General features: G+C 46.8%; 1 protein-coding gene across 3 annotated transcripts in view; it reads left to right on the forward strand.

The window, feature by feature from the left end:
* Positions 1 to 9504: 9504 nt before the first annotated feature.
* TUBGCP5 (tubulin gamma complex component 5) overlaps positions 9505 to 25465 on the forward strand; it is a 31548-nt gene continuing 15587 nt past the window's right edge. Inside the window, exons 1-12 of one of the 3 annotated variants that reach the window (XM_058666503.1) lie at positions 9505 to 9685; positions 11700 to 11753; positions 11856 to 11964; positions 14210 to 14306; positions 14682 to 14761; positions 15179 to 15311; positions 17671 to 17788; positions 18597 to 18686; positions 19173 to 19266; positions 19991 to 20237; positions 21196 to 21398; positions 23369 to 23484. In XM_058666503.1, coding sequence (XP_058522486.1) covers positions 9540 to 9685; positions 11700 to 11753; positions 11856 to 11964; positions 14210 to 14306; positions 14682 to 14761; positions 15179 to 15311; positions 17671 to 17788; positions 18597 to 18686; positions 19173 to 19266; positions 19991 to 20237; positions 21196 to 21398; positions 23369 to 23484 — 1487 coding nt within the window. In that variant the 5' untranslated portion in view covers positions 9505 to 9539. Of the gene's footprint in view, positions 9686 to 11699; positions 11754 to 11855; positions 11965 to 14209; positions 14307 to 14601; positions 14762 to 15178; positions 15363 to 17670; positions 17789 to 18596; positions 18687 to 19172; positions 19267 to 19990; positions 20238 to 21195; positions 21399 to 23368; positions 23485 to 25465 lie in introns of those variants that run through there. The other 2 variants (XM_058666504.1, XM_058666502.1) reach the window with 2 other exon arrangements.

The following is a 25465-nucleotide window of genomic DNA, read 5'->3' on the forward strand; positions in this document are numbered from 1 at the left end:
GAAAATTAAGTGACATGGAAATCCAACCCCACTGATTTTTCTGCAGCCAGCTGTTGAATTTCTTGAGATTCCCCATGTCCAGGAAAATGAATAAATTCTGCATGTCCTAAAACAGGGCTGTGTCAGTGAAAGGAAATACGATTTGACTCGCACTGACGGGGTAGGTCACAATGAGCGGAAACACAAGAAGAATCTTGGCTGCTACAGCTCAAACTGGAGGATGCCTGATTGCCTGGGTTACAAGCCCCCAGCCAGCGTTCCTGCCTCAGTAAGCTCAAAGTGAGAAACAGAACAAGCTATTTAAAGCATGCATTGGTTCTGGGGCTTTGTGTAGGGGCTCAAGGAACCAGCACGGCTCTCAGACTTCCACTCAGCAACAGCAAAGCCCAGAATGTTCTCTGCAGAGCAGTGTTGAAGAGAATCCTGGCTTCACAACGCCAGCACATTAATATATCAGTTCATCCGCAAGAACTTCTTTATTTACCCTGAAAATGTGCCCTGAATCCTCCAGTCTGTGTTTTCACGGTTCTTTGGTAGTTTTTCAGAACCTATGGGACATTGCCCTTTTAGGTGAGAACGCTAATGGTGTGGAAGGGCTTTTTCCAGTTTTCCAGGTCCCTGGTCTCTGTGCATGGCAGCATTAGTCTAGAACAAGATTAAAAGAGTGGCGTTCCCAGATGCATAGCCTGAGGGCATAGCACCAGAAAGGGAATATGCATGCATTTTAGTAAAGCAGTATTATTCAAAATACTTTTTTAAAAAATATTTATTCACTTTTTATTGGAAAAGCAGATTTACAGAGCAAAGAGAGACAGAAATATCTTCCATCTGCTGATTTACTCCCCAAGTGGCCACAACAGCCAGAGCTGAGCCAATCCAAAGCCAGGAGCCCGGAGCTTCTTTCTGGGCTCCCATGTGGGTGCGGGGTCCCAAGGCTTTGGGCTGTCCTCGATTGCTTTGCCATTGCATAGGCAGGTAGCTAGATGGGAAGTAGAGCAGCCAGGACATGAACCAGCGCCTATATGGGATCCCGGCGCGTGCAAGGCAAGGACTTTAGCCACCAGGCTACCACACCAGGCCCTCAAAATACTTTTATTTTGGAATCAGTTACCACCTGTCAGTGTAGCTAGCTCTTGGCATTTTGGGGTGTTTCTATCCTATATTAAGATTTTGGTTAGGGTCATCATTATTTCTGTTTTATGTTCTCATGGTTATTGGGTGTGTGTGAGTGAGACAGATAGAGAGAGAGAGATCTGAGCATCTTGAACAGTCCTGAAGTCAGTAGGGGTGTGGAGGTCTGGAGGCTGCCTCTGGAAGGCAGGATTGCTGACTGTCCAAGTCTGACATGCTTGGTCATAGCACATGGTACCTTGAGGTGTTGTGTAGCAGCAAAGCCAAACTTGACACAGCAAGAGTGGAGGTGACCGAGGATGCCCACCCGTCCCCCGTCTATTGGCATCCCACATCCTGGTCTCTCCGTGCAGTCTCCTCCTGCAGGGTGACTACCCTCACACTTGTCTTCCCTGCTCTTAGCCCATTCCACACCCCAGCCGTGTCATTCTGCCCGCTTCTGGAGGAATCTGCTCTCAACAGTGTGAGGTTTCAAGGTTTCTAACAATACATAAACTGTCCATATTTTGGTGTCCCTTCAACTCTTACCCATAAGCAGCCGATGGGAGGCTTACAGAAATGCCAATAGGGGAGACGTTTCAAGGCAAATGTGAAACATTCCTGACCATTCTCAGTGGTCACCATGAAAGCACTGTCCACCTGTCTGGCCGGGCCAAAGTCTGTTCCTGCCTCCCCAGCATTCAGGCATCACTGCCATTGTTCTAGAATCCATGGTCCATTTGGTTAATTGCTTCCCAGGAATCCCCTGGTAAGGTCTCAGAACCAACAGTAGCAAAGCTCAACAGAACACACTGTAAGAAAGTGCCAGAAGGTGACAGCTGAGCACTCGCACTTCCCTCGTGCCTGGCTTGTATCGGGACTGCAGAGGTTGTCGTTATCAGTATGATGCAGTCACCAGAAACGCAATCCACCTGGGCAGTGCTAGCGTGACAGTCGTCTGTTTATTTTACTTTAAAAGTGACTCGAGCCCTAAGCACTTTCTCTGGTTGTATTGCTTAGAAACTTCATATTTCTGACTTGATTCCAAGCGGCAAGCGTAGCATTTTAAAAAGTGTGGAAAAATGTTCTTGGAGCTCTGTCATCACTTGGGGAACTTTGTGTCAACCCTGTCCACGTCTCCCCTATAACTATAGTTGCCTAGATACAATTGAAAACTCTCTGATTTGGTTGTGAGCTTATGTCTTACACTAGAGGAAATACCTTTTCTTTTTCCAATGCTCTTGAAACAGAAGTCACTTCCATTAACTTGGTAACAAGACGAGGGAGTGTTACACCTTTCTGTTCTCCTTTCTTCATTCTCCCTAAGAATAGGTGACCAAAGCTAGTGAACAGATTTGGGCAGGGGGTCCGTGTGTCAGTGACCACTGCCCAGCTCTGGCCTCACACTGTGAGAGCCTGTACCACCATCTCCCTCGACACAGGCCCTTGTCAATGGCTAAAACTTCCCTACTGAAAAAAAAAATCACTAGCTTAAACCGCTTCGTACCTTCCTACTTATAGATCATTGCACTCCACCGCAGCTGTTTCTCAGCCACACTTTGGCCGTGCCCTCTTCTCACTTTCTCCAGGGTCTTTCATTTCTTAGTTGTTCTCTGAAGCCTAATGATGCTCTGTCCTTTCGCGAGACGCTAACACACCAGCCAGTCCAGTTGCCCTTGCCTGAACACAGGCAGGAACCCCCGCTGTGATCTGAGTCCTGTATTCATGTCAGCTCAATAATCCAGCCACAGGAGCTGCAAATATGTGACTTCCTCACCATTCTCTTATGTCTGGAATATTCTTCCTCTCCCTGCCTCTCTGGGAAATACCATCGCAATAAAATATTGCCTGACCCTGAAAGCAAGTAGAATGTCCTGTGAAAACCTTCACAAGTGTTCAAATATTTTTGGCAGTTATATTTGAAATGAGATGCTGTAATCTAAATATTTTCTACAAAAATGCTTTAAAAAGTAATACATTTTAAGTAATGGTGGCATAGATGAAGTGAACAAACATGATCCTATAAAAGTTAGTGTTGCTTTGAAGGAATCTTGTTTGGGCTTTTGTATCTGTGACTGAATTCACAAGGCAAAGCTGCAGCGCCTGTCTGGCAGCAGCTATGAGAGAAACCAAATTCTCAGTGAGAAAATGGAGAAGTGCCTTCCCAGGGAACCCTGTGCAGAGCCAGGCCTGCCAGCGGGAAAGCTCGGCTCTCCAAAGCTCTCGGCTGCACGTGATGTCATCAGTTTAAAATGAGCATGCTGTAGTTGTTTTCAGAATTTTCAGGAAACATAGCCAGAGGAGTATTATATTTGTAATACAAGGTGGGGTGAATATAAAGTAAAATCTATTTTAAACAGTTGATGTTACCAGATGTTTTAACAAAAAAAAGTGTCTGGGTGGCCATCCACTGGAGCGCAGCTAACCGTTGTGTTCATGGAAATTATTCTACCTGAATCCCGGAAAGATCTTGGGTCTGGACTCTAGCTCTGAACACCTTGATCCTAGGCCCCGCTCTGGGAGCTTTTCAATTTCTAAACACAGGACTAAAAAAATATATTATATAGAATTGATTTGAGGATCATTTGAAATAATCATGTTTGAGAATTTTAGAAACTACAGAGCAATTTCTAGTGCCCCCTTTCCACCTTTACTTGCTTGTCTCTAGATCATATCCTTTCAACAACCCTCCGGATTGTTGTCCTGTAAAGAACGCACACACACACACATACACACACACGATAATGCTATGTAAAGATGCAGGCATGGGGCTGACACAGTGCTGTAGTACCCTTTACCTGCAGTGCCAGCATATGGGAACCAGTTCAAGTCCCTGCTGCCCCACTCCCATCCAGCTCCCTGCTTGTGGCCTGGGAAAGCAGTCGAGGACGGCCCAATGCCTTGGGACCCTACTCCTACATGAGAGACTTGGAAGAAGCTCCTGGCTCCTGGCTTCGGATCAGCCAAGCTCCAGCCATTGCAGCCGTTTGAGGAGATTTGCAGAATGAAGCAAGGAAGAGGTAATGAGTATGTTTTTCACTACCCCCCCGGGGGGGGACAGCCTTTCACACTTTGGTCTCCAAATAGCAGGAAAATAAACACCTGCTTCTTTTAGCAATGAAGTTTGAAACTGATAAGGCAGCCCTAGAGAGCTGAAATACCTCTTATTTGAAAACCAAATATTAGCATTTCTAACACTCAACAGCCCCATTGCTAGAAATGTTTCTTTTTTTTTTTTTTTTTTTTTTTTAAGATTTATTCATTTTATTACAGCCAGATATACACAGAGGAGAGACAGAGAGGAAGATCTTCCGTCCGATGATTCACTCCCCAAGTGAGTCGCAACGGGCCGATGCGTGCCGATCCGAAGCCGGGAACCTGGAACCTCTTCCGGGTCTCCCACGCGGGTGCAGTGTCCCAATGCATTGGGCCGTCCTCGACTGCTTTCCCAGGCCACAAGCAGGGAGCTGGATGGGAAGTGGAGCTGCCGGGATTAGAACCGGCGCCCATATGGGATCCCGGGGCCTTCAAGGCGAGGACTTTAGCCGCTAGGCCACGCCGCCGGGCCCTAGAAATGTTTCTTAAAAAATAAAAAAATATGCTTTTACACATGAGCACCTAACTCATAAGATACTGAATGACACTGATCACAAAATAGTGCAGTGTGATCTGCTGACGAAATCTTCACAGAATATATTATCTATAGAGCAATGAAAATGAATTATGGCTGCCTACAACAACACAGGGACATCTTGCAAATCAAAGGTTGAATGATAAAGTAGTGGAAAACCACAGGTGGTAGTATTCTATCTCTGTAGAACATAAATTCTAGCAAGGTTCTACAAAATATTGTTAAGCACAATATATCTTGCTGTTGAGGTCATTTGGGAAGTGAGGAGCGCCTTTCCTTCTCTCTCTCTCTCTCTCTCTCCCTCTCTCTCTCCCCCTCTCTCTCTGCTTTTCAAGAAACCAGAAAAATCTCTTAAACATAATAGATACTCATACTTCGAAGGTTAATCCTCTGTCCAAGAACCTGGGTTTCAATACCAACTTTAGATTTATAAATTTATTAGTTGCAAACATTGAACGCTAGGTGGCACCCAGTCACCTTAAACATTGCAAACATTAGGAAACAGCGTTTCCTAAACACAAAGATTGTTTTAATCATACGCATGTATGCACATTTTTCAGGACAGGTAGAAGTTTTATTTTCAAAAGTCATTTACAGGTAAGGTAAAATTTTGAATACTGTATAAACACTTAGAATACCTCAATGAAAATTTAATGTCTTAAAGTAAGAGTTTTACAGCATTTTCCTAAGCTGGGAAAAGAGGCTAGAAGGCCAGCTTGAAAGACAGTTATCAGTTTCTGGCTGGGAGCAAGAACTACAGAGAAACACAATAAAATGCCTTGTTGAAGTATACCCTGCTCTTGCATAGGTTAGGGACATGCTTTATTAAGTGGTCAGATGGTTTGGGCTTCCTTATTTGGAGAAGTTATCACTGTGATAGAAAGAAATGAAGAGGTGGGCATTGTGCCATCCTGGGCTAAGCCCTCTATGGGGTACCTGTGTCCCGTATTGGAGGGCCTGAGACCGCCAGTCCTGCCTCCACATCTGCTTCTGATCCAGCTGCCAACTCAGCAGCCAGGAGGCAGCGATGGCGGCTGAAGTCCTGGGTCCCAGACACACAGAGGTAATTCTGGCTCCTGGTTTTATCCTTGGCCCAATGTGGGCATTTGGAGGAATGAACCTGTGGATACACAATCTCTCTCTGCTTTTCCTTTTAAAAAGCATAATACAGAAGGTGTGAGTGAGAGGTCATCCCCGAGTGACAGACCATGTGTGTGCCAAGTGTGGAAATGGGAGAGAGGAGATATACAGCGGTGATCTCCGCCGTCCTCCCTGGTCCCCATTCTTCACAGCTGGACCAGATGGGGCAGTGACTGCCAGCCTGGAGAGAGACTGAGAAATGCCTTCGGCCAGCCTTGGCCAGCCCGTCCAATGCCCCAACACATCCTGCCAGCCAGGTGGACGGGGCCAACATGGGCTCCACTTGGCCTGCCAGGTGCGGGACATCCTGGGACCTGGTCATTAGGCACCTGCAAGTGTTCTCTGGAGGCGAGGAATGCAGGGCCTGAGGGTGGATGTGCAGCCGGAGCAGTTTGCAAGTGCCCAGACAGGCAGGCACCTTCGCTCACAGGGCCACTTCGCTGATACATGGTACATGTATACATGATACACGATTCCCTGGTACATGTGCAGGGTCCAGTCCCACAGGAAACTTGGTGAGTCTAGGGGACTCCCAGGGCATCAAAAGGCATTGTGTTAAGGTGCTGTTCCACCTGGAAGTAAAGTCCAAATCCAGGTCATCAGGGAGGCCTGAGGGCCACCGTAGGTCCAGCCCCAGGACACTGGGTGGAGAAGGTGAATGCGCAGGAGGAAACGTGGTAAGTTCTCCCTGTGAAGATGGCGGCCGTCGAGCGGGCAGCGCTGTGGGAGAAGCACCTGGGTCTGGCTGTGGTTCTCCACCCAGGTAACCGTCAGAGGTTCCCACGTGCCTCTCTGGCCTGGAAGGGAAGCTCAGCTGGCTCTTACCCTACACAGGTCCTGGTATCATGAAAGTTTCCCAATTTCCTCCAGAGGCCAGGACCAGCCCTGTGAGTACAGAGCCCAGGGTAGGGCATCGCAAGCTGGCTGTAACCCCTTGTGCTTACTGTCCCTTCAGGTGCCCAGGACTGGCCCGGGCAGGTGGGCTGCCAGCAGGGGGCGCACTGCAGGGCCTGACCAGATGGATGGATGCTCTGCCTCCCTCGGGGCAGCAGCGAGGAGTGGAAGGGTGCCCGCTGCCCCGCCCCGGCCTCCATCGGTATGGTCATGGTCCATGCTGGCTCCTCAGAGCATTTCCGAAATCCCCTGTGGCGGCTGGCTGGAGAGTTCCCTGGCCTTGGGCTGCGACTTCAGAAAACCAGAGTACTTCAAAAAGTTCATGTAAAATGAAGCAAGGTAAGTGTTCCGGTGACCAATGAATATATGTGTGTGTGTGTGTGTGTGTGTGTGTGTGTATAGATATATACATATAAGTTGAAACCCCTGCATACATGAAGCCTTCAAAGACTTCATGATGCATGGACAAACTTTTTTTGAATATGATTCTTAAAAGCTTTTAATTTCTTCTTTCCTACAAATTATTTAAAGTTCCACCCCAGCCCATACAGAAATGTCTCCAAGTCCACCTGCAGGGTCTGGCACAGGCCCAGCGGAGAGGAACAGTAGGGAGGTCACACCTGGCCACATTCCCACTCCAGAGACTACAGCAGTTGCTTCAAGTCCCAGCTCTGGGGAAAGGCTTGAGGCCTGGGGATGTTGCGCTTTTTTTAAATGTAGGAACAGCTATACGTCCTTGGGAACTCCTTGCACCTTTCTTGACTGTATGTATTTCTGGATCCTGAGTCATTCATCTGCTTTTCTCATCTTGTCTCAGTGTACCTTTTATTCCAATCTGCTTCAGGCAGGTTTCAGGTTTCAACCATAATGTCCAATTCCTCTATAGTATGAACTTCCTCTTGATTAATGGACACACGTTTTCTATTCCTGAGAATTTTAATGACCTCCTTTTGAGGTGTTCAAAGTTGTATGCAACAGAATTTAAAACGTTGGGATGATGAAAACACGCCACAGGTGGAGTTTAAATCAGAGATGGATGAAGCAATTCGTAGAGTATATAACTGACAAAATAACCTGTGGCCAGGATGTGTTTAAGCGCACATGCCCTACACATATACAAGTTCTAACAGCCCAGCAGCACACCGACCGCCCACGTGGTTATTAAGCCTCAGGAATGTAAATGCTGAACCCGAAGGCAGTGCGAGTAAGTGTGTTTCATCACGGAGTGGTCATTTAGAAACTGAGTTGCCAGTGTCTGAGGCCCCAGGGAGGCTGGCCCGTTCTCTGGGTCTTCATCCACCATGGGACATTTGGTGGTGGCTGGGATGTGTGGTCCCTGGAGAAGAATGATTCAGGCCACAGCTTGTCCAGTGACATGGACCCTTCCTTGGACAGTGTCTCTGTGCCCATAGAAAACAGTGGAGTGAAGCTGGTGCCTCCCCCTACGGCACCAGCATCCTATATGGGTGCTGGTTCAAGTCCCAGCTGCTCCACTTCTGGCCCAGCTCCCTGTTCATGTGCCTGGGAAGGCAGTGGAGGATGGCCTAAGTGCTTGAACACCTGCACCCAAGTTAGGTGAGGCAAAGATGCAAAAGTCCCCGAATACTATTGCTCACAAGTTTGGGGTTTGTCCTGGAGGCTAGCTGCTGTTCCCCAGGGATGATTTTGCGCCCCCAAAAGGCACCTGGCAAGGCCTGGAGACCCTCTGGTTGTCACAGCAGAGCTGAGGAGAGTCGCTCTAGGAATCCAGTGAGCGGAGGTCCCCTACAACCCACTCTACAGGGCACAGGACATGTGTCCAACACGCAGACTTGGCCTACCCCGTGACCCCTAATCTGAGGTCCAGAAAACTTCTGCACACGCTGGGGGTTGAGGCGGCCCCATCTGGTCCTGGGGGACAGGTGAGTAGAAGTGATGGAGGCTGGAGCCAAAGACCCCAGGATGAGATTTTTGGGGCCCAGCCTGAGGCAAGGGGCAAGACATACTCCAGGAACAACTCAGAAACCAGGCATTGTCAACAACCGTACAGAACCAGGAGGAGTGGAGCATCACCGAGTTCCAAGTAGGTGCAGGGGAATGGTGCTACGGGTTCCTATCTCCAGCAAGAAAATTGGCGACGCAAGATTGACAGGGAAAGGAGGGTGTGAATGTAGCTGAATGTTGTGTGAACCTTCCACAAAGCTGTTTGTTCGTTGCTTCCTAAATTCACTGAGACTTTGCGTGGTCCTGGTAACTAGGAATAAAAGTGCTGGTAGTTGGCTGTGAGCAAAAACCCTCCAGCAGGTGCAACAGGTAATACGTCAGGAAATGTACCACTCTTTACGTAAACATACATACACGTTTCTCTGGGCAGAGGTCCAGGGAGCAGCTAAACAGTGGGCTTGGGATGTCAAGAATACTCGAGTCCAAATGCAGACTGGAGGGTTAGAAGCCCACAGGTGGCGGCTGAGGCTGGAGTGGAAAAGATGGCTCGGTAACAGGACACAGGAATTAAAGCTTGGAGAAGGAAGAGCAGCCGATGCCACGGCGGTACCCAGGAAGGCTACGCTGGAGGATTAACTGGAGACGACCACGATGACGGTAATCACTGTTACTATGACTACTATTAGTATTATTATTATTAGCGCTCAAAACTCCCGACCCGCGACCACCCCATTCATTCCCACTTGGGAAGTCTCGCGAGAACTGCGGCTGGCTCGCGGAGGCTGGGCGCCGCGGAAGCCCGTGTTCTCGCGAGAACGGCAATCGGCGCCGGCGAGCTGCCATGGCCCGGCCGGGCCCGAGCTGGAGCCGCCTGGAGCGGCAGCAGGAGCGCGACGTGCGCGAGCTGGTGCGGCGGCTCAGCGGGCTGCGGGACGAGGCCGACCCCAACTTCCAGCTCGCCCTCAACTTCGCCTGGTCCAACTTCAGGTGCGTGCCGGGGGGCCTCGGGCCGCCCGGGGTCTGTCGGCGCCCAACGCGCGCCTCTCCGTCCCCTCACCCTGCTCGGGGGAGGCTGGGCTCGGGTCACATCCCAGAAGGAACGTGCAAGATCGGTGCCGAGTCATTAGGTGGAGGCCGAGTTCCTGATTTTGAGTCTGGAAGGAGTAAATGACACAGAACTTTTTTTTGGTTGGGCATCCCGTGTTAGGATACTGCCTGTTTGATTTCCATGGAAATCCTGCATAATGGACAGTGTTGCAAAACCAGGGATGCTTGGTTTGCAAGAATAGGAGAGCTTACAGATTCAGTGAGAGAGAGAGAGGTTCCATTCTGCTGGTTCGGTTCCCGAATGCCCACAGCAGCCAGAGCTGGACCAGGAGGCTGGACCTGGCTCCCGGTGCCCATGCGCTGCGCTCACCTGCCGCCCCCTGGGTGTGCGGTAACAGCAGGCTGCGTGGGAAGCCAAAGCTCGTGCCCCAAGTGGAGCCTTAGCCGCTCTGCCACATGCCCACACCTAAAGCGCAGTTCTTCAGTGCCATTTGGAGAAATAGCAGCAGTGCCTGAAACAGATCGAATAACAGAGAGACTTCAGTGCTCTGTCCCAAGTAAACCTTCCTGTTCGTGTCTCTTATTTGGCAGTAGTCAGACGGCCAGTTACTGCATTGCGGAGGCAGTAGAAATTATTATCTCCTTTTACACACGCGGTCACTAAACATGACAGGTGAAGTGATATTCCACTCAGCCACTGATTGGGATGGAATTAAATGGGCCGCTAGTTAATTTAGTCCTTTATAACACACATGGTTGGCTTTGGTACTAATACCTGAAAGAGTTGAGGAGGTCAAGCTGTAATTTTGTGAAGATTTAATTCACCAAAGAAATGAATGATTCATGCTTACATTTTGAAACATTGGGACCATGTTTTAGGCCCTGGAAATTCAGAGACAAGCAAAACACAGCCTCTAGCCTCAAGAAAGAAAAAGACCAACCTTGACTGCAGTGTGATACATAAAGATGGGTTCTTAACCTGAGAGCCCAGAAGTAGTGTTCAGAAACTTGGAGATTTGGATGAGAAATTGAAAAAAAAAAAAAAAAATCACAGGGCTGGTGTGGTGGCATAGCAAGCTAAACCCTTCCACCTGCATGCGGCAGCATCCCAGATAGGCGCCGGTTTGAGTCCCAGCTGCTCCACTTCCCATCCGGCTCCCTGCTTGTGACCTGGGAAAGCAGCAGAGGACAGCCCAGAGCCTCAGGCCGCTGCACCCACTTAGGAGACCCAGAAGAAACTCCTGGCTCCCAGCTTTGGATGAGCTCACCTCTGGCTGTTGCAGCCATTTAGGCGGTAAACCTGCAGACGGAAGATCTTTCTGTCTCCTCCTCTGTCTCTCTAACTCCAACTTTGAAGTAAAATAATATTTTTTAAAAATGTTATACCAACCTCTAACTAAAAAGTAGTACTTCCATCAGTTATGAATGGAAGCAACAAACCATTGTAGTTTTAGTTTAGCTGTGATTGGTCAGCACTGGAAACCACCTATCATATTAGAACTATGCAGATATTGCTGAATTTTGTTTGCTGTTACTTTAATGGCAGTTTACTGGGGTCACTGCTAGATCCTGCTTTTAAATGCGTTAATTTGACAACTGTATTTTAGCCTAGTGAGTTTTCTTGGTCTTTCGTGTTGTGGATTTCAAAGCTGTATGCAGGGGTTAGTCTTCGCATCTCTTCCCCCCGCCTTACCCCTGCCACGGCCAAGGTTGGGAGCGCCTGAGGCAAGGTGCGCTGTGCTGGCTTGAATCTGTCTGTGGGAAGTCATAGCAGCTGGCCCACAGGGCAGGGGCGCGTGGACCACACCTGTGTCCGAGGGAGGGATTGTCGGAGGGTGTAGGTAGGGGAGGAGAGGTACACCCTGGGCACGTCTGAGGGTGCTGAGAGCTGTGACACAGGACTGCCCAGCCAGGCGACAGAACTGACCTAAGGGTCGCGCTTTATTTTTATTAGGTTTCATCGTTTCTTGGATGTCAACAGCCACAAAATAGAGAAAACCATTGAAGGGTGAGTTGGCTTTGTGTGTCTGTGTGTGCACACTCAGAAATACATGCACTTCCGTGGATCTTTTTGTTAACACATATTTCTGATTTTTTTTTAACATTTTAGAATTTATGAAAAATTCATCATTCATTCCGATCTCAGCAAGGCTGCTAGCTGGAAGAGATTAACTGAAAAATTCCTAAATTCTTGCCTGCCTGGCGTAAGTGAGACAAAGGTGAGCCTCGCTTCCCGGGACTCGGGTGTGTGTTTCACTGTGTCCAATGTGGTCATTGTCGCTTGTTGCCAGTGCTAGAAAGAAGGTATACGGTCATCACTGTCCCACAGGAGTGTACGTAAGACGCTCCTGGTTTTAACCTGGTCCGGTGGCCACAGCAGAATCTCCTGGAAAGTGACTTCCGTATTGCCCTCAGGCTGGATATGCCTCGGGCTTGGGGTGACAGAGAGGGTGTGTTCTTGTCTGTCCTTGTCTTACCCCGACCCACTGAGGAAGTTAAGACCAGAGATTGGCACCAGCAGCCCCATGTAGATTCTCTAAAGCTTGCACTGGCTTCTTAGCCCTGGGTTGTCATAACTGCCCACACATGCTTGGTGGGCACCCGGTGCACTTTGATGTGGTGTCAGGTGTCTTCAAGGCCACGTGGGCACGGTGAGTCACTACAAGGAGCTGCAGGACGCCTGCAGCGTGCACAGGTTATGACACCCATTGAATTAGCAAGGGATAAGGTGTGAGGAGCTAAGTGTGGGAGAGACCAGGCAGAGCTTCCACTGTCCCTGCTTGGCAGAGACATGCGGGGAGGAACGCACCTGCCACACGGGGGGTGACCCACGTGCAGGCCCGTAGGCCAGCGCTGGGCCACCGGGGAGAGGACCAGCCATCGGAAGGTCTCTGTCTCCTCTGTCTCTGTAGCTCTCCCTTTCAAATAAATAAACAAATAATTTTTTTTAAATGTCTGTTGTTAAGCTGGTCTGGGTATAACAATGGCACCCACTGAACACCTTTAAGTTTCACTCAGAATTGTGTAAAATGAACCAATTCCGATGTCTGATGTTGGCTATCAGTTCTGCAGTTAAGGGTCAATCATTTTAATTTAGGACACAAACAAGATGAATTTCGCCTTCATAACTTGATGTGGTTGGCCTGCCCTGCAGGTTTCCTACTCAACGTTATTTGGCACTTTCCTAAAATCGGTTAGCATTTATAAACTGCTCATGTCTTTGGGGCTTTGCCCCATACATTCCTCATGAAGCAGCAGTCATCTTGCCTTTTCCACCCCAGCTTCAGCAAAACTGGAATGCTGCTTGTTTCAGTGATAGTAGAATTCATGTTGCTGATATCTTAGCCCCCTCAGTTCCTCAGCAGATCAAGTTGGACATGTTGTGGCAAGTTAGTATGAGTTTATTTTGAAGCAAAAAACCATGCAGAATCTTCATAGTATGCATTTCCTATGACCTTTTGAAAGTTTCTTCATATTTAACAAGTTATGTGGTATATTCAACATGTTATTTAAGTAGGTTTTAGAGTAAATCCTTTTGCCTGGTTAACAGCACATTTAATCTAGGCTAGGCTATGTTTGGTAGGTTGGGTGTAAAAACGTTTCGGCTTAGAGTATTTTCAACTTAACAATGGGTTTATCTGCACAAAACCCCATCATAAGTCTTTTTAGAATAATGACACTTGCATTTAGATCTGCAGTCCATCGTTGCGTATGCTGTAAGGACAGGGCTTAAATATTTTACAAAGGCATATGCAGTTGTCCTAATACCATTTATTGACAAAGGCTATTCTTTACCTGTCAGATTAGCTTTGACAACTTTGTCAAAGAACAGTCCACCTTGAATGTAAGGATGTATTTCTGGACTCTGGGTTGTTTCAGTGTTCTGTACCTATACTTATCACCAGACCATTTGTAGTTGTAAATGTGTGTATATGTGTGTGTGTGTAGTATAATCTTTATGGAGGATATTTCAGCATAGTTTCTTGAAATTCCAAATGTAAATATTTGGGGGGAGTTTACTACACAGATGAACTCACAGGTATAAAACTAAGTTTATGATGATCAAAGATTGATGGAGAGTTTCGATTTTATTCACAGGACTGGTCAGATAAAGTCTGTACAGATGTGTTAAACTATTGGACATGTGTAAGCTTCACGGTACATAATGCAATGAGAGAATAATTCCAGACCTAAAGGCATTTCACCTGTTGTGGAAGAAAAATTCATCATCACACAAATGCCTTATGCTTGTTAGGGACACAGGACTGAAACCTGACAGGCCTTGAGGTTCCTTGTGTGTACACATTTAAGCTTGAGAAAGTTCAGAAATCAGCATCTATTTAGGTATTATGCATGTTTTCTCAAACGAGGGGTGAGATTGGTCAGTGACTGTCATGGGGCATCCGTTACCTGGTTCAGAAAGTGCGCCCCTTAGACTCGGCGTCTGCATTTGTTCCTTTGCAGACAGACACACATTACTCCCTGCTGTCGCTGCTGCTCTGTCTGTCTGATTCTCCTTCAAACAGCACTTACGTGGAAACGCCAAGAGACGAAGAAGCGGGTATGTGGCCAGTTTGTTGTACAAAAAATAGTTGGGAAACAGATTTCGTTACTGTTTTTATTGAAAGTGGTAAAAAAAAAAAAAAGGTGCAATAGTAATGTATTTCTATTTCTTTGGATATAATAGCAGTTGCAAACTTTCATGTGAAACTTGAGTTCTACTTGGCTAAATTACTTTCAGTTATATGACGAGAAAGCTCACATTTGAAAGTGAGTTAATTAAGTTGTGCAAATGTGTTGTCCATTTACTGTATCTCACTAATTTGGAACTTTTCATTTCTTGAGTGTGTTCATAGTGATTTTTTAAGACTTCTGTCCTAAAGTTGCAGAGAAACATTTATGATAACGCTGATAAGACTCTTCTGTTGCATTTTAGAAAAGAAAGATGATTTTGACTGGGGAAAATACTTATTGGAAGGCGAAGAAGTTGACCTTGGTCCGAACGAGGACACGCCAGTAAGTAGCCATAGTCTTGTTATTAAATTACAAAACTTGCCAAGTGATATGGATGAGTTCAGTGGATCTTGCTGCCCTGGAATAACTCGGCCGAAACAGGAATACTCTTCACAGAGTCAAAGTAGCTGCTTATGGAAGAATTCCTAAAGGGCCATCCTAGGGAAAGGTGACTGGGTGAAGGCCAGTGTCTTTAAGAAGCTGTGACTGTGACTGTGGGAGTTTTGACACTGCAAATAATTCTATTCCTTGAATTGACAACTTTAAGAGATTTAGGGGGAAAAAAATCGCTTTTTGCTTTTCTGTCCCTATTGCTTTAGACTTCTCTTTCATATGAAAGTTGCTGTGTCTTTGAACCTAAATAGATAGCTCTCACGGTTACACTCCCCGAGGATACAGTCTGCTTCCTTTTTCCATCAGGACTGGTCTGAAGACAGCGAAGATGAAGACCAGCAGCCCCTAAGCAGAGAGGACTCCGGGATTCAGGTGGACAGGACACCGTTAGAAGAACCAGATTCAAGCAGAAAGCTGGGGTCTCGTGTCAGCTGGAAAGGTAGCTCGGGTTGCCCAGCGCCAGTGTTTTCTAACAGGAATTCACTAGAAGGTGGGGCAGGCTGTGAGGCAGTTCTGTGTTTCAAGATACTGGCAAGCTCCTTTTAAAAGATTCATACATCTAAAAAGCAGCCTTGAACGCAAAGCAGTTACAGCTCACTGTGTTGGTCATCTCTTCTCTCCTAAACAAAGTACTTATGAATAAGTGTCTAATGACTCACTTGGCCTCATGGGTCTAGAGATTCAGATTCCACAGAGTGTGTTGTAGGCCTCACTGCGGGTTCTCACTGGCAGTGTCCGGCTGTCAGGAGCACACTGCCCTGCTTTGTCACTCCTGGTAGGACCACCAAGGTGCCCTCCTGCTACGGTGCGTTCCAGAGACCTACATCGTCATGCTGTAACTGAATTGAGTTTCTACACTGTTAATGAACTTAAAAATTGGGAATTTGAATTTTTCTATTTTTATTTATTTAAAAGTCAGACTGAGACAGGGAGAGATCTTCATTTACTAGTTCTTTCCCAGAAGCCTACAGCAGCTGGGGTTGGTTCAGGCCAAACCCAGGAGCCCAGGACACAGTGCAGGTCTCCTTCCTGGCTGTCCGGGAGCCAGGTAGCTGCTGCCCCGGCTGCTGCCCTCCAAGGTGTGCATTAGTGGGACACTGGAATTGGAGCAGCAGCCAGGACCCAGATCCAGGCACTCTGCTGTGCCCAGTGCCCACCCTAATTCTGAATGAATTTGGGAGCCACATCCTATTCAAACTGGAGCTCTGACTTAGCATCATAATGATTTTCTGGGTGTCTTCCTTGCCTTCCCTTGCTCTTGATTTAGACATCCATGATTGAGTGTTGTTACCCACTGCCCAGGTCAGACACATCACCCCTATCTAGTCTGTTAAGCCTCTTAGTTCTGATATCCATTTCTGTTTATTTTTTCTGCCAGGTCAATCATGGGCACCTGTCTTAATGCACAGTATGGGTGCTTTGAAAAGTTTGTGGAGGACCCAGCACGGTAGCCTAGTGGCTAACATCCTAACCTTGCATTTGCCAGAATCCCATATGGGCGCCGGTTCATAAACTGGCTTTTCTACTTCACTTTCAGCTCCCTGCTTGTGGTCTGGGAAACAAGTCAAAGATGGCCCAAAGTCTTGGGACCCTACATCCAAGACAGAGACCTGTTGGATAGAGACCTGGAAGAGGCTCCGGGCTCTTAGCTTCGGACCAGCTCAGCTCCAGCCATTGCAGCCGCTTGTGGAGTGAACCAGCGGATGGAGGATCTTCTCTGTCTCTCCTTCTTTCTGTAAATCTACCTTTCCAATAAAAATAAATGTTAACAGATGGATAGGTAGATAGAAAAGAGAGTAAGTTTATAAAAAATGGAATTTAAAATATGACTTCATTTTGGTGCAAAAAAATTTATAGTACAGAAAACAGATATTTTAAAATGCTGTACATTGATTTCCAAATAAACACAAAGTTACAGGACCCAGCTTTTTGCTGTCCTGGTCAGGAACCCAGTTCCCCAGCAGCACTGAAGGAGACAGTTCCTGCCTTCCCCCTTGATCTGACACTGCCTTTCTCATACATCAGATTCCCCTGCTCTGAGCCTGTAATGTGCATCTGGCCCGGGGGGACAGACTTTGTACTCCCATGGCTTTGTAATAGCCTTCCACCTCTGCTCCTCAACAGTTGGCATAGCTGTTTGTAAAGTTTTGTCATTCTTGCAGGGAGTCAGAAACATGGAAATTTGGAAATTTACATTCCAACGTCTTTACATTCCAAACTATACTGTTTGTATCTTTTTTTAAAAGATTTATTTATTTTTATTGGAAAGGCAGATTTACAGAAAGGAGAGACAGAGAAGAAGATCCTCTGTCCACTGGTTCACGCCCCAAGCGACCACAACGGCCAGAGCTGAGCTGATCCAAAGCTAGGAGTTTCTCCTGGGTCTCCCACGCGGGTGCAGGGTCCCAAGACTTTGGGTCAGCCTCGACTGCTTTCCCAAGCCACTAGCAGGGAGCTGAAAAGAAAGTACAGCATCTGGGATTAGAACAGGCACCCATGTGAGATGCTGGCACATGCTAGGTGAGGATTTAGCCGCAAGGCCATCACGCCGGTCTCTGTTTGTATCTTTCTAAAGTTGAGTATTTGGAAAAAAAAATTTTCTATCCAGTAAGATTTAATTGAATTCTCCGTGTATTACTAAATCTAATTTAACGTATTTGATTAGATGCATATGTATTCAGACATGTCTGTAGTTTGGTAACTGTTAAAGAGCATTCGGATGTCCTAAGAGCACATACTGCAGCCAGGATTTGGGTTTTTGTTAACTGTTCTAACAGCTTTCTGACCGTTCCTTGCAGCAGATGAGCCGGATAGTCGGAGCTGGCTAGAGCAGCATTTGGTCCACCAGTACTGGACAAGCAGACCCTCACGACCCCCTCACAGCCTGCATTTACACTCCAACTTAGCTGCTGTCTGGTGAGCAACCCAACACTCCATTTAACATCATGATGGGGGAAAGTAATGTTCAAATGTGAACTAACTCAAGCAGTTACTTGAAAGTTAAAGTTCTTGGGCCCGGCAGCGTGGCCTAGCAGCTAAAGTCCTCGCCTTGAACGCCCCGGGATCCCATATGGGCGCCGGTTCTAATCCCGGCAGCTCCACTTCCCATCCAGCTCCCTGCTTGTGGCCTGGGAAAGCAGTCGAGGACGGCCCAATGCTTTGGGACACTGCACCCGTGTGGGAGACCCGGAAGAGGTTCCAGGTTCCAGGTTCCCGGCTTCGGATCGGCGTGCACCAGCCCGTTGCGGCTCACTTGGGGAGTGAAGCATCGGACAGAAGATCTTCCTCTCTGTCTCTCCTCCTCTCTGTATATCAGGCTTTCCAATAATAATAATAAAATCTTAAAAAAAAAAAGAAAGAAAGAAAGTTAAAGCTCTTTTCTTAATTCTAAGCAGATATCAGTTGTTTTTTATTTTTAAATAACGTAATTTAATTGTACTGTTTGAAGATTTATTATTTTCAATATGCATGTATCAGTATATATTACTCCATTATTTAATTTCCGTTTTAGGGCACGCGTTACAAAAATACATTTGAGGTCGGAGACAGCAGCAGTTAGAATTGCTCTGAAAATGCTTCTCTGAGTGAGCGTGAATATGAAGGGAATGTCATGATTTTATTACATTTCCTTACTATTGATTACTAGCTTAGTTAGCCTGAAGTTGCGTTTGTTTCGTAGTGTGTGGAAGCCTTTCTCTTGATCGTGATGCGTGTTGTCGTACAGGGACCAGCACCTGTACAGCAGCGATCCGTCGTATGTTCCTGACGACAGCGTTCTGGTTACAGAGATACAGGTTATTCGAGAAACCCTGTGGTAAGATCTGTTCTCCCGGTTAACAGTCTCAAAGGCTTTGCTAGTGAGACGGGAAACTGTTTCTGAAGGAAAGTGTTCAGAGATTTTTACATGGGAACTAGACTGGGCAGTGCGTCAGGGACAGTCGCCCATGTTGGCCTGTGGCGGCCCCAGGGGCTGAGGCAGCAGGGGGACCTGTCCCCACTGCACCTGCAGGCCCCATGCTCTCCCCAGGAAGCGTGGTCCTGACCTTCTGAAAGCCTTCGCTTGGGGAGGTCTCGGGTTGCCAGGCGTGCGGGGGACGAGCGTTAACATCACTGGGTTAGGTTTCTTTAAGACAGTGCTGATATCTTGAGTCTTAAGGCAATCACGTCAAGTATGTCCCCTTTCTTCTGATCCGACCTTGTGTTCTCCCCAGTCCTTCATTCTGCATCAAAATTTCTTAGACATGCTGTATCAGACATTTGTTAAGCTTAAAGTATATCCATCTCTTTTATTTCGTTTCAGGTTACTTTCAGGGGTTAAAAAGCTCTTTATATTTCAGTTGATAGATGGAAAGATCACCGTGAGAAACAATATTATAGTAACACATTTAACACATGTAAGTTATTTGCATTTATTGTCAATTTAATAGAAAATATATAAATTATAATTTTACTTTACAACATTTTACATTAAACTTTTAACTATTAGACGTATTTATGATTCAGTCAACCCAATTAAGTTGTGTTACAGGAATTCTTTAGTAATGTTTGTGACTTACTAATTTTGATTTATACTTTCTGATTTTCACTTCTGTCATTCTGTACTGGGAAATCAGTACGCTGTGAGTTTTTTTCCCAAATACATGTGTTTAAAACATGTAATGCATGGGTGGGACAGTTGATAACACAGTTAAGGCCCTGCTTAGGATGCCCACATCGCATATCAGGGGACTTGGTGTCAAGTCCTGGCTCCACTTCCAATTCCAGCTGCCTGGTAATGCATGTCCCAGGAGCCTGTTGAGGTCCTTGCCACCATGTAGGGGACCCCAGCTGAGGTCTGGCCCAGCCCTAGCTGTTGCAGGCATTTGGGCAGAGAACCAGCAAATGGAAAATCCCTTTCTCTATGTCTGCGTTTCAAATAACAGTATAAGCCTTAATTCTGTACTTTGGAGGATTGAATAGTTTCTCAAATATGAAATTGCTGCTTGTTTTATTACTTTGTCTTCCAGTAAACGTAGTATTTAAGAATAGTTACATAAGAACTATTTATAGTGAGAGTGAAATGACTTAGAATGGTTACAGAAGCCTGGCGTTAATAACTGCAGTTTGCTTGTGTCTTAGAACTGTTTACGATCTGTGCTGGAACAAATAGCGGCGTACGGCCAGGTTGTGTTTCGCCTCCAGGAGTTCATCGACGAAGTCATGGGGCACAGCTCCGAAAGCGTCTTGCCTGGGAATGGGTCTGCTTCTAAGAAGTCGACAGAAGCACCCTTCAGAACCTACCAGGCTTTCATGTGGGCACTCTACAAATACTTCATTAGCTTCAAAAAGGAGCTTGCAGAAATTGAGAAGTGTATCATCAATAGCGGTACTTAAAAGCTTTTTACTTTTCTTCATAAGGGAGGTAACGTGTGTATATTGAATGCCAGTGAGGTTACTCATTGATAGAAAATTTGAAAGTTACATGGCAAATAAATAATTCTCATAAATGCATTCATTTTAAAAAATTATTTTAAGTTTACATTTTAAGCCATTCATATCGTTAAAAATTCAATAAGTACAGTAGGATGTACAAGACAGGTCTACCTCTAGTCCATTCCTCTCCTGAGAGCTGGCCACTTTGAGAGCAGAGGAACGCAGTTTCTTGTGTATCCTTCCAGAAATGGCTTGTACACATAAGCAACGTGCATTCGTGAACACACACCGTAGTCATCATACTGTTCTCTCCACAGGTTTTCTGATTTAAATCGTGAGGGTTATGTCATGGAATTTATGTTGTCTTATTAAAAAACAAAGTTGCATAGCTTTAAACATTGGCTGAAATCAGTAGCAGCATAGCGCTTGGAATTGCCCTGAAAATACTTCCCTCTACAAACTTGGCTTTGTGGTTGGGCTGCTGTAGCCCCGCCCCCCACTGCACTGCAGGGACAGCCTCTTTGCCATGTCTGTAATGGGGCATGTGAAGCAGGTTATTTGCCAAGTTGATTCCTAACTTGCTGTAACCAATGGGATGTGATGGCACCGTGTCATTTCCCCTGGTCTGGCACCTTGGGAGGTGAAGAGAAGTCAGTCTCTGTGTGTGTTACATTCACGTATCTCTCCTAGTCTGTGAACTGTCATTTCCTTCGTATGTTATTTTTCTGCTGAGTTTTTTCTGTCCTGGACTTGTAGGAATTCTTGCTTCTTTGTGAAACGAGATTAACACCGACCACCCTCCATTTTGCCATGCCTGTCCACAAGCCAGATCAGTGGCTTCATGTTTATAACACATTCTGGATGTAGATTTTTTTCTCCTGATGTTGAGTTTGATTTATTGTCCCTTACAGACACTACAATAACTCTTGCAATAGTGGTAGACAAGTTGTCACCACGACTGGCCCAGCTCAAGGTCCTACACAAAGTGTTCAGCACTGGGGTAGCTGAAGTTCCACCTGACACTCGAAATGTTGTCCGGGCATCTCACCTGCTCAACACCCTGTACAAGGCCATTCTTGAATATGACAATGTTGGAGAAGCTTCTGAGCAAACGGTACGTGAGGCATCTGTCTGCTCTTATCAGTGTGTCTCCATTCTGTACAGCAAAGTGCTGGAGGGCCGGACACAGTTCCATGTCAAATGATGTATAAATTAAATGAAGCTTAAATCAAAGTGGGCATTTAGCCTAGTGGTTAGGACAGTCACATGCCATGTCAAAGTACCTGGGTTCAGTTCCTGGCTGTAGCTCAGGATTCCACCTTCCTGTTGGTGCAGGCCCTTGGAGGCGACAGTGATGGGTCAAAAACTGGGCTCCTACCATCTGCTTAAGAGATCTGGATTGAGACCATGGTTCCTTGCCTTAGGGCTGGGCCATTGTTGGCTTTTGGGGAATCAGCCAATGGATAGGAGGTCTTTCTGTCTCTCACATTAATAGAAACAAAAGACAAAATGTTGGCTTCCAGGGGCTAGAGAGAGGAATGAGGAGGTCTTCCCTGAGTTCAGAGTTCGTGATGGTTTTACAACATGAAAAAGTCCTGGAAATTTGTCATAATATGAACCTACTCAACATTGCTAATACTACACTTTAAAATAGCTAGGAGAATGCACTTGGTGTTTTATATATATATATATAAAATGCATTTTTAAAAAGGTTTATTTATTTTTTATTGGGAAGTCAGATATACGAAGGAGGAGAGACAGAGAGGAAGATCTTCTGTCCATTGATTCACTCCCCAAACGGCTGCAATGGCCGGAGCTAAGCTGATCCGAAGCCAGGAGACAGGAGCCTCTTCCACGTCTCCCACGCGGGTGCAGGGTCCCAAGGTCTGGGCCGTCCTCGACTGCTTTCCCAGGCCACAAGCAGGGAGCTGTATGGCAGGTGGGGCCACCGGGACACAAACCAGTGCTCACATAGGATCCTGGTGTGTGCAAGACGAGGACTTTAGCCACTAGGCTATCGCACAGGGCCTTGTAAAAACAATTTTTAAACAAATATATAAAGCCACAGGTTTGTTTAGGTACATAGTTTAAGTGTGCTGCCATTTCCTGATATAACTTTCTGCTTTTCATCAATTCAATATAAAGGTTGTTGAAAAGGCAGATGTACAGAGAGGAGGAGAGACAGACAGGAAGATCTTCCGTCCAATGATTGACTCCCCAAGTGGCCGCAACAGTCGGTGCTGCGCCGGTCCAGAGCCAGGAGCCAGGAACTTCTTTCCTGGTCTCCCACACAGGTGCAGGATCCCAAGGCTTTGTGCCATCCTCAGCTGCTTTCCCAGGCCACAAGCAGGGAGCTGGATGGAAAGTGGAGCTGCCAGGATTAGAACCAGCGCCCATATGGGATCCCAGGGCGTTCAAGGTGAGGACCTTAACTGTTATGGTATCATGCCGGGCCCTGTTGATCTCTTTCAGTTCTACAATTTTTTTCCCCTATTAGAAACTGTAAGCGAATGAAATTAATGTCCTCATTCTTAGTAAAAAACATTGGCAGGAGGTCTGGCACAGTAGCCTAGTGGCTAAACTCCTCGCCTTGCATGCGCCAGGATCCCATATGGCCACTGGTTCTAATCCCGGCGGCTCCACTTCCCATCCAGCTTCCTGTTTGTGGCCTGGGAAAGCAATCGAGGACCCTGCACCCATGTGGGAGACCCGGAAGAGGTTCCTGGCTCCTGGCGTCAGATAGCTCTGGCTATTGTGGTCGATTAGGGAGTGAATCAATGGACAGAAGATCATCCTCTCTGTCGCTTCTCCTCTCTGTGTATCTGACTTTCCAATAAAAAATAAATAAATCTTAAAAAAAAAAAGTTGGCAGTGCTGTTTAGATAGGGCATCTATACTCGTTTGTGTGAGCTGGCCCAGGATACACCTGCCTGACTTTTACTGTCAAGAGGGTCCTGACAAATAGCTTTATCCCATGTTATGTAAGTTTTTCATGAGGATTTGAACCCATTTGAAAGGCACTTTGGTCACTTTTGAGCTGAATTCTGTAGGAGCCCTGAGCGCTGACTGCCTCCTCATCCACAGGTCTCTCTCCTGTTCTCTCTGTGGGTGGAAACAGTGCGACCCTACTTGCAGACAGTGGACGAATGGATTGTGCATGGGCACCTGTGGGACGGCGCCAGGGAGTTCATCATCCAGAGGTGAGGCCGAGGCTCGGGGCCTGAGAGCACCGGTCTGCCCTCACTGGGCGCTGCCTGCACTGGGCACTGCCATCACTAGGTGTGGCCTTCACTGGGCACTGACTGCACTGGGTGCTGACTGCACTGGGCACAGCCTTCACTGGGCGCTGCCTGCACTGGGCACAGCCTTCACTGTGCGCTGCCTGCACTGGGCACAGCCTTCACTGGGCACTGCCTGCACTAGGCACAGCCTTCACTGGGCACTGCCTGCACTAGGCACAGCCTTCACTGGGCACTGCCTGCACTAGGCACAGCCTTCACTGGGCACTGCCTGCACTAGGCACAGCCTTCACTGGGCGCTGCCTGCACTGGGCACAGCCTTCACTAGGCATGGCCTTCTCTAGGTGTGGCCTTCACTGGGCACGGCCTTCACTAAGCGTGGCCTTCACTGGGCACTGCACTCACTGGGTGCTCTGGTCACAGGTGTACTCTCACATATAAGTGCAGTTGCATGTGATAATTCCAGCAGCTGCTGGGAGCAGTCGGCTCCAGTGGCAGAGATATGTCACCTCTGTATAGCCTTGGCAGATTTCATTGCGTTGCCATAGAAAATGCTGCTACTGGCCAGTTTAAAATACCCAAGTTCATATTGGTTCACAGCCTTTGTTAACAAACTGTATTTTTGAATGGTAGTTATATTTATGAGTAACTGGTATGTTAAAATGCACATTGTTTCCCCAAAAAATGAATCCCAGTGTTATCAAATGTTTGCCTATCTCCTTTGTCATTAGTCAATCAAAGAGGTGAAAGTATTATAGAAAATCCTCTCAAATACTCCCCAGAATAAGCTACTGAATCTTTACTCTCATATCATTACATTTAATAATAAGAACTGAGAAAAACCTTAATCTATTTAGGATTCCCCTTGTTGATGGATTTTTCTGGAGGGAACCACACAAACTACAGAATGCACCTACCAGTCCTCTTCTGAGCCCGGGGCAGGCTACACGGTTCTTCCGGCAGTGCGGTGTCTTGCTGCAGCCCCTGAGCTCGTCCAGGCACAGGCCTGCAGGTCCCCAGAGCTCCTCCCCATGCCTGCTGGAGCAGCTGGCCTCCCTGGCCCTCAGACCTGAGCAGTTTCTGGAGAATGGTGCTCTGCTGATCGTGCCGGGATGTTAGAATACTTAGTATTTCCAGGATCTCATAACACCAGCTTCAAACCTAGTCTACTCTACATTGATTGGCTTTTTAAAAAAGATTTATTTATTTTATTGAAAAAGCAGATGTACAGAGAGGAGGAGAGACAGAGAGGAAGATCTTCTGCCTGTTGATTCACTCCCCCAAGTGGCTGCAATGGCTGGAGCTGTGCCAGTCCGAAACCAGGAGCCTGGAACCTATTTCCAGGTCTCCCACGCGGGTGCAGAGTCCCAAGGCTTTGGGCCGTCCTCGACTGCTTTCCCAGACCACAAGCAGGGAGCTGGATGGAAAGTGGAGCTGCCAGGATTAGAACCCGCATCCATATGGGATCCCGGCACATTCAAGGCAAGGACCTTAACCATTATGCTATCGCCCCGGGCCCATTGATTGGCTTTTGAGTCCTGCCTATGGTCGCCTTGGCAGGACCAGACCAGAAGGTTTCATGAGCCCCCACCCTTGTTCTCAGCTAGTGAACATCATTTCACTAAAAGCTGTACAACTAAGAACTTCTTTAGGGAAGAAAAATAGAGAAATCTAGAAATTAGTTTCACAGATGATAAAAATGGGCAGACTTTTTTAATTGGAAAGACTTTTTCTTAGGATTTTAAACTTTTCTCTGAAAGGTTTAATTCTAAAAAGGACCATCTCCATCATATTTTGTTTGATTCCAGTTCAGAACACTGTTTCTACTTACATTTTACATCACACTTCAGAGTAGATGTTCACTTTGCTTTGTTAAACCAGGGGCAGATAAAAACTGCCCCACTCTGTCCAAAGTTTGTTTCATTTTACTGCAAAATCGCTG

The sequence above is a fragment of the Ochotona princeps genome, chromosome 6 (assembly GCF_030435755.1).
Source record: "Ochotona princeps isolate mOchPri1 chromosome 6, mOchPri1.hap1, whole genome shotgun sequence".
In the NCBI taxonomy this organism is placed as follows: Eukaryota; Metazoa; Chordata; class Mammalia; order Lagomorpha; family Ochotonidae; genus Ochotona; species Ochotona princeps.